Source organism: Mirounga leonina, unplaced genomic scaffold, assembly GCF_011800145.1.
Source record: "Mirounga leonina isolate KUSES-001 unplaced genomic scaffold, KU_Mleo_1.0 Mir_128, whole genome shotgun sequence".
Lineage (NCBI taxonomy): Eukaryota > Metazoa > Chordata > Mammalia > Carnivora > Phocidae > Mirounga > Mirounga leonina.
This window is the reverse complement of record NW_023270320.1, coordinates 1,926,125-1,940,779: the sequence shown is the minus strand read 5'-3', so window position 1 is coordinate 1,940,779 and position 14,655 is coordinate 1,926,125. Positions and strand designations below refer to the sequence as shown.

At 42.6% G+C, this 14,655-nt stretch overlaps 1 protein-coding gene across 1 annotated transcript in view; it reads left to right on the top strand.

Moving 5' to 3' along the window:
- The window catches only part of CHRNB3 (cholinergic receptor nicotinic beta 3 subunit), a 29,112-nt gene extending 24,385 nt beyond the window's left edge, over positions 1 to 4,727 (top strand). Inside the window, exons 6-7 of the mRNA XM_035003931.1 lie at positions 64 to 946; positions 3,465 to 4,727. Coding sequence (XP_034859822.1) covers positions 64 to 946; positions 3,465 to 3,599 — 1,018 coding nt within the window. The 3' untranslated portion in view covers positions 3,600 to 4,727. The remainder of the gene's footprint in view (positions 1 to 63; positions 947 to 3,464) is intronic.
- Positions 4,728 to 14,655: the final 9,928 nt, after the last annotated feature.

The window sequence follows — 14,655 nt, the reverse complement described above, 5'->3', positions numbered from 1 at the left end:
GCCAACAGTAGAGGGCGGGGTGGGCAAAGACCCAAGTCATCAGTGTCGACTCTTTCACCACAGTGCTGATGGCCGTTTCGAAGGCTCCCTCATGACCAAAGTCATCGTGAGATCCAACGGCACCGTCTTTTGGATGCCCCCCGCCAGTTACAAAAGCTCGTGCACCATGGACGTCACGTTTTTCCCATTCGACCGGCAGAACTGCTCCATGAAGTTCGGGTCGTGGACTTACGATGGAACCATGGTTGACCTCGTTCTGATCAATGAAAACGTTGACAGGAGGGACTTCTTCGATAACGGAGAATGGGAGATACTCAATGCAAAAGGGATGAAGGGCAACAGGAGAGACGGCGTCTGCTCCTATCCGTTCATCACTTACTCGTTCGTCCTGCGCCGCCTGCCCCTCTTCTACACCCTCTTCCTGATCATCCCCTGCCTGGGGCTGTCTTTCCTGACGGTGCTCGTGTTCTATCTCCCTTCCGACGAAGGGGAAAAGCTGTCCCTGTCCACCTCGGTGCTGGTTTCCCTGACGGTGTTTCTCTTAGTCATTGAGGAAATAATCCCCTCTTCCTCCAAAGTCATTCCTCTCATTGGGGAGTACCTGTTGTTCATTATGGTTTTCGTGACCCTGTCGATTATTGTGACAGTTTTCGTGATTAACGTTCACCACAGGTCCTCTTCCACTTACCACCCCATGGCCCCCTGGGTGAAGAGACTCTTTCTGCAAAAGCTTCCTACATTGCTTTGTATGAAGGACCACGTGGATCGCTACTCTTTCCCAGATGAAGATGAGAGTCAACCAGTAGTGAAAGGTAAAGCTCTAGAAAAAAGGAAACAAAGACAGGTGAGTGATGGAGAAACAGTTCTTGTTGCTTTCTTGGAAAAGGCCGCTGATTCCATCAGATACATTTCAAGGCACGTGAAGAAGCAGCATTTCATCAGCCAGGTGAGTGCACTGGTGTTCATCCCAACACGTCCACCGAAGCGAGCAAAACCAACGTTCTCATATCTCTCTACAGCAAAATGCTGTCATTGTTTAAATGTGACACTATTAGCTATCTGCTTTTCATGTGGAGAATGTTAAGCAAGCCCTGAGATAAGAAAGAATTTTAGTATGGATTTTTAGGAAGCAGTTCACAGAAACAGAAGGAGCAAAAGTGAAGCAAGTGCAGATTAAGCGCCATTCCTTATAATTAGACTTGATTCTATTTAAAATAATTTAATTCTACATTTCAAGTTGGTTATCCTGGTCTCTGGTAATGTATCTCTCATTTTTAGTGCAATGATGGTTATTTCTATCTGTAGTATTTGGAAATAAAAAAACAATTAGATTTTGGGATTAATATAAAGATATAGTGTTCCAACAGATATTTTGGTGAGGGAAAAGGGCATAGTTATTTAGCTTACAGATTTAAAAAAAAGTGTAGCAGAAGTGTGGATTTCAGACCCAAGACAGTCGTAGATTGAGATCGTACCTGCTGCTTAAAACAAGTTATAGGCCAATTTACAGCGTTCAATTACTTTACTCTAAAATCAGTGAAAATTAGTGCCAAGAGCTTGATCCCATAAACAAAATTACGAAAGAATTTTTTTTTAAAGATTTTATTATTTTTGACAGAGAGAGAGCGTACAAGCAGGGGAAGCAGCAGACAGAGGGAGAGGGAGAAGCAGGCTCCCGGCAGAGCCGGGAGCCCGATGCGGGGCTCGATCCCAGGACCCTGGGATCATGACCTGAGCCGAAGGCAGACGGTTAACCATCTGACCCACCCAGGCGCCCCTATGAAAGAATTTTTAATTAATTAATTAATTAAATTCAATTAGCCGACATAGAGTACATCATTAGTTTCAGATGTAGTGTTCAATAATTCATCAGTTGCATATAACACCCAGTGCTCATCACATCATATGCTGAAAGAATATTTTTTAAAGAAATATCCTTCTATATTTTATCTAGACACTACCTAGTATATTCTCTCTAACTATTTGTTGTGTTTTTCATCCACTGAAAAACATTTTTAAAGCATTAGGGAAAATGCTATAGAACAAACATTTTGGCTCTTCTTAGGGTTGTTTGTTGTTGTTTCTTTACATCCTTTAAAAATTCTAATTCAAAGATTCAGAAAGCCTTTTAAAAAATTATAAAAGTAACACCTTTATCAGGGTAAGGAATTTGGAAAATACAAAAAGTATAAACAAGAAAATTAAAATCATTAATAGGGGTGCCTGGGTGGCTCAGTTGGTTAAGCGACTGCCTTAGGCTCAGGTCATGATCCTGGAGTCCTGGGATCGAGTCCCGCATCGGGCTCCCTGCTCGGCAGGGAGTCTGCTTCTCCCTCTGACCCTCCTCCCTCTCATGCTCTCTGTCTCTCATTCTCTCTCTCTCAAATAAATAAATAAAATCTTAAGAAAAAAAAAGTTTCAAAAAAAAATAATAAAATAAAATCATTAATAATCCCACTACTTCAGGTTGGCACTTCAAACATTTCAATGTGTCTTCTTTGTGTTCTTCCCCAAAGTTTTACTCCTAAACCTCTGTGTGTGCAGAATGCATTTAGGTTCCTCATCAATACCTGTGTCCCTTCTAGAAGTCCTGTTAGGTTCCATCTTTATAAAACCCCCATATAATAGAAACAGGACATTTCTTTTCCTTCGGAAGAGAACTGGCCCCTGTCCTTCACACCTCTCACCTTGTTCCTGCTCTGACCTTGTTCTTACAGTGGATTGCCCACTGTGCCTCAACTTCCCTTCCTCCAAAGAGACCCCGTCTCCCCTCTCCCTTACGGATTGCTGTCCTGGCTTGATCACTTCTCCTCCCCGGCAGTTCCCCAGCATTCCAGAGATGTAGCAGCCAAACCCACATGCAGAGTGGAAGATGAGAAGGCTTGTTATATTAGGCCATGAAAATGCTTAATTTATAAGTTTGTGATTCATTTCTTATGTAGTATCAGGAAGAGATACTAGTTTTTTATGTGTGTAAAAATCAGGGTTTTCCCATTTTGATCAGTATTGTTTACAAATTCATACATGATTCCGTTGTTTCTTTTTTTTTTTTTTTAAAGATTTCATTTATTTATTTGAAAGAGAGAGAATGAGAGAGAGCAAGCACATGAGAGGGGGGAGGGTCAGAGGGAGAAGCAGACTTCCTGCCGAGGAGGGAGCCCGATGCGGGACTCGATCCAGGGACTCCAGGATCATGACCTGAGCCGAAGGCAGTCGCCCAACCAACTGAGCCACCCAGGCGCCCCGATTCCGTTGTTTCTATTTCACATCTTCAATGTCGAAAGTGTTCACAGGCCAGTAAAGTCACGGGGAGAATCTGAGCCTACGCTGCAGGGGATGTGTTCGGTGCATTTTGAAAACTGAAGTGCTGTACATCTGAATATTACTCTTTTTCAATCCCTTGAAATGAATTCAGAACAGTTGCCCTGCAGCTTGAAAGGAAGGCATCTTTTTCTCTTTTGCAGGTGGTACAAGACTGGAAATTCGTAGCCCAAGTTCTGGACCGAATCTTTCTGTGGCTCTTTCTGATAGTGTCAGTTACAGGCTCTGTTCTGATTTTTACTCCTGCTTTGAAGATGTGGCTCCATAGTTCCCACTAGCAATCCAGAGCCATCTAAAATACCATAAAGACAAAATTACGCCTTAGAACTGACCTCCAGCTGGCATGTACGTACAGTATCCAAATGCATGAGCTTCTTGTAAGGGCCTGTGTGGGACTCGGGGAAACTGAACATTGGCAAATGTGGGTTTGCCCACAGTAAATTCATGACTGTCACTGGAGCTCCTCAGGCCCCTACCTTGGCTTCCCCAGATGTTCAGGGAGTCATAGGTTCCAGGCCTGACATCACAGCCAGGACGCACTAGGACTGTTGCTGATTGCTGGACTGAGGCCCCCAGGAAGCTGCACTGAGGCCCCGCCAAGGATGCACACCAGGAATTCAAGACAGGCAATCTCCGAGTCAAGCTATTTGTGCGCTCAGACCTGGGCCTTCTGCGTCCACTGGTGTCCTTGGTTTGGCCTGAGTTTGCAGACTGGTGCTGTGTGTCATGCCACTGGACAATGTGCTTGCACAAAGCTCGACAACCATTCAGGGAATTGCCCTGGTTGGACAGATCTGGCACAGCACGCTTGTTTTCACAAAGATCCCAAGATGCCTGGTGACTGAAGTCCCTCCCCTTCCCCCCCACAAATGTGGTATTTGTTGAAAATAGTCTCTCTTGAATGTGGTGACCTCTCAGGCAGGTGGTATTCATGGATTGTTCATAACATTATAAAGGTTTTCTGATGCTGAAACTAGAACCTACTGTGAGTTGTGACTTGTTTAAAAGGCCACATCAAAATAACTGACAATAGAAACAATGTTATCTATTACTGGGGGTGCAGTCATTAATACCCATCATCTTTTCCTAGAAAATACAAGTACCCAACATTCTCTGATGATGGCTTTTTATGTCCCCGCATCCAATCGAATCCACTTCAACAGTACTCTCAAGACTTTCCATTCTGTTTCTTTTCTTTTTTCTTCTTCTGTCCACAACCACATTATAAACAAGTAATTGTTTTACTCATTTCTTGGTTCACCACCTTTTTTCTCCTGTTCTCCTTTCTCTGATTCATTTCATTATCTCAGAGGAATACGTCTCCAAGCAATTCTTATAGAAAGTTTTGAGTGGATAGTATATGTTAATTAAAAAATTAAAATAAATTAAAAAATAAAAATAAAAAAATAAGCAAAAAGAAAGTTTTGAGTGGGGTTACCTTTCTGAATCCTTGCATTTCTGAAACTGGGTAGGTTGGTCCTCATAGGATAGGTTAGCTGAGCGTGGAATTCTGAATTCAAAATCATTTTCCCTCAGAATTGTGAAGATAGTATTCTACAATTTCCCATGATCTTTTTTTTTTTTTTTTCTTTTCAATTTCCCATGTTCTAGATGAGAAGTATGGTGAGGATTGATTCTTATTCCTTGTTCCTATAGATTCCTGTTTTTCCCTTTATGAAATTCTTGGACTTTTCTTTTTATCTTTGGGCTTTATAAATGTCGCCTGAATATGCTGTATGTGTCTAAATGTAGGGCTTGTACTCTCTCTCTCTCTTTCTCCCTCTCTGTTTTTGTCTTGGCACTTGATAATTAATGTCTTTCTTCAACTCATGCAAATTTTCTTCTCTTATCTCTTTTATTATTTCCTATCCTCCATTATCCCCCTCCTTTCTTTTTGAAATTTCTAGAAGGATCTAGTATTCCTGGATCTGTCTTCCATGTTTATTAACTTATTAACTCTTCTTTCATACTTTTTATTTCTTTAATTATTTACATTTTCAGCTTGATAATACCGCTAACTAATTTGATATTCAGTCTTTGTCTATGCAGCCCACCTACTGAGGTGAAGTTTTATTTGTTTGTGAAAGAATCATGTATTTGATTTCCAAGAACTCGGTTCTTCTTTTTGGATGTCATATGCTCTGCAATAACTTGGAGGAATACTAATTGTGGTTGTTTTTAAGTCTCCTTCTGTTGTCTGCATTAATAATTTTTCTTCAGCAGTTAATTCTCCTACTGAGTTTTAAAATGCCTTTTGTGGTAGTTTTACTCCAGTGTTTGTTGATTTTTGATATTGTTTCTTTACCTGACAGTGGAAACCATTTCTGATTACAGGACACCAGGCTCCAGGTGCTTTCCTTTACCTTCTGTGTCCAAGAAAGCATTTCTCTAGGGTGTGTGACTAGCTCATCTTCTACATTCAAGGAACCCCTTTCTTCTTGACAGCCATAAATAATCTGGGGGCACTAAACTGTTTCTCTGACTCCAAAGCCCACTCTGGTTTCTCCTGTGTCAGAATGTCCACCAGCTGGGACAGACCACGGAAGCCAGAATGAAAAGTGGAATTGTATCTTGTCTCCCCTGTGTATAATCTTAGAATTATTGTGGGGTTTTGTTAGAAAGAAAATAATTTCTTTGGTGGTCCCATCTTTCCTTCACGGGACCAAAATTCCACTGTTCTGTTAGGTTTTATCATAAATCTGACCTCCTGTCCTACATATTTCAACCATTCCCCACCAGTCTGGTCTATGAAGGTACCTCAGCCAACTTTCCAGGGCTATAATGGATGTATTCATTTTACATTTTTTTGATATATCAATAGGATTTGGAGGACAAAAAAAAAAAAAGGAAACACATCAGCCAGCCATTTTATGCTGATCTTTTCTAAATCTCAATCCTTATGGAAGTTGTATATAGAAACTAGGACACTGTAAAATCATTTTACCATGAGAAGGTGTGGACCTATTTTTAAGGACTCTGATTAATCTTGACTTCACAGACTGGTGGATGCTGGACATGATGGGGCCTGGTAAGATGATTCTGTTGGGAATAAAATTATCAATAATAAAATATTAATTATTGACCCCAAAAAAGTGAAGCATGTCTTGAAGTTAATGATCCACATATGTTGTTAGATTTGGCAGGAGGACTGATAGGAATCTTCACACCTGGCTGTTTACAGTGTTCTGGACATCTGCACTGGTTTCCAAACTGCTTCTCCTGCTTCCAGTCAGAGCTCCATCCTGTTCACACCAACTATCCCCTTGTCCTTTTCATACCTAATCTCTCCTTCCCTTGTGCCCTTGATCTCTCCTCCTGGAAATGGCTTCTTTAATTACCCTGTCTGTCTTGTATGGCTCCCTTTCCTAGGCCTACAAAGTGCCCAGATCTGTTTTCATTTTAGAACAAACACAGACCAGAGTGAACAGAAATAATAGAGTTTTTTCAAAAAGCCTGGACTGCTTTAGTAGAGAGATTCATGCCATTCAAATCATCCTCAAAAGCAGTTATAAATTCAAAAACAGAAATCACCTTTATATATTTTTAAGTGTTTAAGGAATATTTAATATGGTTGGTACATTTTTCAATAGATACTGAATTTTATACAATAGAATTATATTTTTATGTGCTATGCACACACATTGTAGAACATTGGGCTCCTTGTATGATCTTCATATCTATTACTTTTCTGCACATTTTACCGGATTTTTAAAAGGGAAACACCATGGTGAAGTGAAATACAGGTCACTAGGACCTTGGGTTCTAGACCAGCCATTACCTAGGTGTGTGGGCTGTGGGGCCTTGGGTGGGTCATTTGCCCTCCTGGTCAATTAATTAAAAGTTATTACTCATGGTTCTCTCCTGCTCTAAAATGCTATGCTTTGGAGATTTTCACAATTTTTAAACCACACAACTTCTAATCATAGCTTTGTTCCTTTGGGAAATGTCATCTGTTTTATCACTGCTTTAGAACAGGATTTGCAGGGATACGTTGTGATGAAAATCAAGGATTCCCTGCCTTAAATCCCTGATCGGATTGTGGACTCAAAGGGCAAATCATTGTTCTTCCTTTTATTGAGAACACTATTGACTTTAACTCATTACTTAACTTTATCTAACTCATTAGTTTGCTAGGTAAATGACAATACTAATCTTAGAAAAATGCATTTAAATTCAAATTCAGTTTTAAATTTTGAAAAATACCACATGAAACACTTTCCACAGCAAGCCTCTTTCTGACCAGACACAAATACAGCAAAGGTCAAACATTTGTATGTGTACACACAGCTTAAGATAGGACACAATAACAGTTTCAAATACCGGAAAGCATAAATATTTATACATCACAATAACCCAAAGATAGTAACTACGAAAGATAACTTTAAAGCTAAGAAATTTTAATTTCAAATGTATAACAAGAAAAATCTTTTGTGGGCAAAACTTGCCTGCTATTGCAACCAGGGGGCAAGGGTCCAAGAGCACCTGGCTCCGGGGGTCCCAGGCAGACCAGGTTTGGCCATTCTCCGCTGACAAAAATCCAAAGGCAGAGAAACGGGGTGACTGGGTGGCTCAGTCAGTTAAGCATCTGCCTTTAGCTCAGGTCATGATCCCAGGGTCCTGGGATCGAGTCCCACATCGGGCTCCTTGCTCCCTGGGGAACCTGCTTCTCCCTCTGCCTGCCGCTCCCCTGGCTTGTTCTCTCTCTCTCTCTCTCTCTCTCTCTGTCAAATAAATTAAATCTTAAAAACAAAACAAAATAAAACAAAGGTAGAGAGACGAGTGGTGGTAAAACCAGAAAGGAATTCATTCTTGTGAGGCCAACACTGGGAAGACAGCGGACTGAGGTCTCAAAGACTGTCTCCAAAGTGCTGAAAATCCTTCCAGGTTTATATAAGGAAAATGTGGGGCAAATGTCAGTGGGTACATGCAGGTGGCCAGTAGAGGTCAAGTCGATCACTGTCTTGGCGTCAATCACCCCGGGTCTTGCTGACGTCAGAGCAGCTGCCATTGTTGCTTGAGGGGTAGTGGTTTCGGTCCCCATCAAGGGATGCTTTGCCCACAGCTGGGTCTTTTGCCTGAGTTAAGAGATATGCTGGAAAGAAGAACTTAATCAGAAAGTACAGACTGAGGTCAGAATGGAAGTAGGTAGTTGAAGTCCTCTTTCACTATTTCCAACAAGCGGATTGTGTGAAACCCGTACAACTTTCCATCACAAGTGTGGGCATGTGGGCCACACACTTGTGCGGACACACAGAGAGCTGTCCTAAATTGGCCTCATCCTTTACATCTCTGCTCACACCCCACCTCATGAAGCCTTCACAGAACGTGGCCCTGATTAAGCTGCCTGTCTCTGAAAGCCTGTGGTGTTTTCAGTCTCCGCTAGATAGCGTAGAAAGTAATTGTCCCCTATTATTTTATTAAGTGAATTTTATTTCCTTTAGTTATATCATAGCATATCATCCCTTATATCCCCAACAGCATCTAATAGAGCTGAGTACATGGCCAAGGCCTAATTAATATTTGTTGGTGAATTAAACCAACACCAGAAAATTTGATTGTTTAATTTGTCTAAAATGAGGACAAATTTGTACTCTTGCTCAGCCTCTCTCAGTATTTGCAGCTCCGTGTGTGTGTTCATGCAGGTGTAATTTTCAGTATGCACCTTAAAGAAACATTTTCCTACATTGAAAAATGTCTAAAGTACTGTTATCATACTTAGAAAAAATAATGATTCCATATTCAAGTCCCTATCTCAAGAACAGCCTAAATTTGTAGCCAGCTTGTTTAAAAGAGGGTTCAACCACAGTGTTATACCTCTTAAGTGTATTTCCATTTCTTTCTTGTCTCTGACTTGTTGCAAGGACCAGATCAATTTTCACCAAGAATGTCTCATTTTGGGGATTCATCTGGTCACTTGCTTTTGGTGTCATTTAGCTTATTCCTCTATTTCTTCTATTTCCTATAAATTGGAAGTTACAACATAATTCTGGTTAAATATTTTTGGCAGAATACGTCATAGATTGTGCTGTGTGGTTCATATTGTACCGTAGGTCATCATCAGTGTTAAGACTAATCCCCGGATCAAGATGATAACCGTCTGATCTCTCCCCCTACCCAGGGGTAAATATAGTGGTATAGCTTCATGACAAACAGCAAAGTTATAAAGACTCTTCCATATCACCGTAGACCCCTTAAAGATGGTCTCTAACCAGCTACGTTAGAACACTGCAATTTCCAAAGAGTAACATTTTTTATGCTAGGTTGGACCTTTGGTGGTGTCATAATTCTTTCTCAGAGCACCTACTATTATGTATTAAAGTGAATTCGTTTAATGAACGCTCTGGTGACTACCATTTATGTTTAACCTGGTATGAATTCCTCCTTTCTTTTAAGACTTTCTGTTCAGTATGTCAATAAAATAATAGTGAAAATAAAAGTAACATTACTTCTTTGGTTCCTGGACAATCTTAGGTTTGGGAAAACTAGCCGAGAGCAACAGTACATCCACTGGTGTATCATCCACCCCAGAGAGACCGTCGTGGGGGCAGGGCAGCCTGGCCTGTTGTAAAATCAGGTATACCCCCGAGCTCAAGGGTGGTCCCAGCTGTGGGCAGCCAAAGGAGATCCAGCCAGGCCCGAAGAATGCAGCATAAAAAGGAAAATCATACCAAAAAAGAATACACATTATGAAGATTAACTCAGCCAACCTTCTAAACAGCCCGATGAGGAAAGCACTATAGTCATCCCTGCTCACAGGTAAAGGTCTCCTTCCCGGGCAGAAGTCGACCCTCGGGGGAAATGAGCAGGAAGGATCAACCTACTGTTTGTCCTGCAGAAAGGACGTTCTTGCCACCAAGAAGTACCCATTGAGGGTGTGCTCGCGGTGGGAGGCATGCTGTCTGACGGCCCCTAAACAAGCCGGCTTAGCGTGTGTTGTCCCAGCCTGCGCCCCAAACGGGGACCCTCAGGAGGCCTCTGCTTTTTCATGGATATTTTGATGATTCTACAGTGGCCTGTCCCACACATGGCAGGATGCTTCGCATCCTAGCTCCCAGGCCTTACGTGACAATAGTCATTGTGACAAGCAAAAATGTCCTTTTAGACATTTTCCAACACCAACTGGAAATAGAGTGTGTGTGTGTGTGTGTGTGTGTAAAAGGGGCACAATAGCATTTCTGGTTCAGAATGGCTGGATACTGCTGAAGGGGCCAGATGACAGTTCAAAGTCAAAAGGGGGGATGGACAGGGGCGCCTGGGTGGCTCAGTTGTTAAGCGTCTGCCTTCGGCTCAGGTCACGATCCCAGGGCCCTGGGATCGAGCCCCGCATCGGGCTCCCTGCTCCGCGGGAAGCCTGCTTCTCCCTCTCCTACTCCCCCTGCTTGTGTTCCCTCTCTCGCTGTGTCTCTCTCTCTGTCAAATAAATAAATGGAATCCTTAAAAAGGGGGGGGGATGGGCAAAAGGAGATGCTCAGGTGTAGTTCCGCTGTTCTTGTGGCCCTGTCCCCTCACCGCACACAGGAGGCACACGCTAGGCCCTGTAAGGGGCTGCGGCTGGGTGGAGGCATCCCAAGGAGATGCTCCCTAGGCCCTCAGAGGGTGCCTCCTGGTTCTCGGAGTCCACCTCCTCCCTTCCCACTTCTCACACTTCCCTCCACCCAGACTTGGTCCCCTCTGGTAAGACCTCACCCAACGGAAGGAATCAAGCCCCAGTTTGTTCAGTCAACACTGCAAACTCCTGGCCCTGCTACAAACTCCTGGCCCAGCACACTGGGCTCATTTGGCTAACACAAAGATTTTATTCTTGTTTCTTAACTTAGTTGCCACACTTTAAAACTAGGAGACTTTATATAAAAAGCTGGATTTTTAGTTTTTCTTTAAAAATCAGAAGTTCGGGGCACCTGGGTGGCTCAGTCATTGGGCGTCTGCCTTCGGCTCAGGTCATGATCCCAGGGTCCTGGGATCAAGCCCCGCATCGGGCTCCCTGCTCAGCGGGAAGCCTGCTTCTCCCTCTCCCACTCCCCCTGCTTGTGTTCCCTCTCTCGCTATGTCTCTCTCTGTCAAATAAATAAATAAAATCTTTAAAAAAAATAAAAATAAAAATCAGAAGTTCAAGCACCCAAGCCCATACCTGTATCCCTTGTCACTGTTAAAATAAACCTTGACACTAATACGACCTTCCCCAAATAAGGGAGTATGTGCTGCTTCACCTCGCTAACCTGGTTGACATCTCACTTACATTACACGTGTTCCTCCTGATTCCTGCCAGTGAGAGGCTCTCCCCACCTTATAAGGCAAGCGTGGGGGTGTTGGGGGGAGAAGATGGACCAGCTCAGGTGATTCTCTTCTCACAAGAGCCACTGAATTGTACTGGGGTCAGGGAAATGAGGAAAGAATCTGGAGATGTGGAATCTGTTAGCTGTGTGATCATGGGCAAGCCACTCTACCTTTTGAGATTTAAAAAAAAAAAAGAGTTGGGCTAAACAATCTCTGAGTTCCATTCCACCCCTAAAAGTCACTGATCTTGGGCACCTGGGTGGCTCAGATGGTTAAGCGTCTGCTTTCGGCTCAGGTCATGATCCCAGAGTCCTGGGACAGAGCCCCGCATCGGGCTCCCTGCTCAGTGGGGAGCCTGCTTCTCCCTCTCCTTCTCCTGCTCCCCCTGCTTGTGCTCTCTCACTCTCTCTGTCAAATAAATAAACAAAATCTTTTAAAAAAAGTCACTGATCTTATAGTTCAGATACACAGACACTCCCACGCATGTGCACTTGTGTGAGTGGGTGCATGAGCACGGGGCCGCATGCACCCACTCACACACACACACAGATACTGATAATGAAATCATAACCAGGGTAATTTCAAGTCAATTCTAAAAGTTAAAAATGTCAGTTAACAAAGAATTCTTTATGTTTTACTGTCTTCATGACTATGAGTTTTCAATCCTTGCTTCCCCTTGTTCTTCTGAACAAACGCTGTGACTTCCCTTTTATTCACATGCTTATCTTTCTTTTAAATTCATATTGCTGGTTTGCTTACCTGTGAGTACAAGATCCTCTCTCCTCTGAGGATCACTGAGCAGATTCTGGCAAGGTGGGCTGGAAAGTCTGAGGTATGTTCATGTATAAAAGGATGTGCAAAGAAGTCAGGATTGGGGTCTCCCTGCTCCTGGCTGGGAGCATTTTCCTCCCATCTTCCTGCTTTGCATTTCTTACAAGTCTTGTTTTTATATCTAATAAGGGGTTAATGTTCAGAATATGTAAGAACTCCTACAACTCAACAACAACGGAAAACAACCTGATTTTTAAAAGTGCAGAGGACCTGAATATACATTTCTCCAAAAAAAGATATGCAAAGAAGGAGAAGAAGAAAGGAGGAAGAAGAAGAAGGGGGGGGCGAAGAAGAAGAAGAAATACAAATGTACAGTAAGCACATGAAAAGATGCCAATGATTAGGGGAATGAAAATCAAAACCACAAGGAGGTATCACCTCACACCCATTGGGATGGCTGCTATAAGGGGGCAAAAAAGCAGAAAATAGCAAATGTTGGCAAGGATGTGGAGAAAATGGAACCTTTGTGCACTATTGGTGGGGATGTAAAATGGTGCAGTCACTGTGGAAAAACAGCATGACGGCTCTTCAAAAAATTAGAAAAAGAACTGCCATATAACCCAACAATTCTACTTCTGGATATATACTCCAAAGAATGGAAACTCAGAGATGTTTGTACACACCTATTCATAACAGCATCATTCCTGATAGCTAAAAGGTAGAAGAAACTCAAATGTCCTTTGATGGTTGAATGGTTAGACAAAATGTTGTAAGTACATACAATGGAATATTATTTAGCCTCAAGAAGCAAATAAATTCTTATGTCAGCTGTACTTCAATTAAAATTAATTATTTTTTAAAAGCAAAAACATGCTGACACATACTACAATATGGATGAACCTTGAAGACTATACTTAGTGTGGTAAGCCAGTTAGGAAATAGACAAATCCTATATGATTCCATTCATATAAGGTACCTAAAGTAGTCAAATTCATAGAGACAAAGTGGAAGGGTGGTTGCCAGGAGCAGACAGAGTGGTAGGGACAGGATGAGTTGCTGTTAATGGCTACAGAGTTTCAGTTTTACAAGATGAAAGAGGTCTGTGGATGGATGGTGGTGAATACCACTGAACCGTACACTTAAAATGGTGAAGATGGTGAATTTTGTTATGCGCATTTTAACACTATTAAAACTTTTTAGGGGTGCCTGGGTGGCTCAGTCAGTTAAGTGTCTGACTTCGACCCAGTTCATGATCTTAGGGTCCTGGTGATGAAGGATAGTTGGAAGGCAGGCAGGTGGGGACAAGGGGCTCCCCCCACCCTAAGAGGAAACCACCTTAAAAGGATTTTACACCACCCTGGAAGGAGCCCTCCACCCTTTCCCATATGATAGAAACCTGATTGGATGACAGGCACAGGGGGGATTCATCAGATTAAAACAGCCCACCAACAAGCCCTAAAAACCCTAGACCTAGAAATTCCGGTGGCCACCCTCTTGGGTCCCCTCCCTCCTCTGGAGCTTTGTACTATCACTTTTCTATCACTCAATAAACCTTGCTTTGCTGTTCACCACTCTGTCTGGTCTATGTCTTCATTCTTCGAAGCAGCGTGACCAAAAACCGTGGGCACCAATGGAGAAAAAATTCCTGTTACACTGGGCTCTGTGCTCAGCAGGGAGTCCATTTGTCCCTCTACCCCTCCCCCTGCTGGTACTCTCTCTCTCAAATAAATAAAGCCTTTTAAAAAATAAATAAAACTTTTTAAATAATAATATGAAATATCAATTTGGCTTAATAGTAAAAAAAAAGGTGTCAAGTAGATCAAACCATTGTAAGAAAGATAAAAAATATAGACATGATCACAAATATGAAAGGCAGTAAAAATACTTTAAAACAGAGAAATTCAAGTTCACGACCTCTGCCCGGTGTGCCACAGAGTGCCTTGAGGCTCCTGGTTGAGATAGACAAGGAAGAAGAAGCATGAGGTAATAGTTCTGGTGTATCAACACAACGGAGATTAGGCAATCATAAAAAGTTTAGGTCAATGTAGAGGCCGCTGGTAGGCCACAGGCTTGAGCAACGGAAACCCAAGCAAGGCCCAAGGGCCCCCGGTTACCACGGGGCTGAGTGCAAGCAGGCTCGGGAAGCGACCCACCTCGAAATGGCCATAGGCTCTAGCTGACCAATGGGCTACTTACACCCAGGCACAGTTACCAAAACAGGGAAAATCCTATTCGTTTCCATGCCTCCCTCATTCCACCCTATACCTAGAGCCCCTCGGCACCACCTCA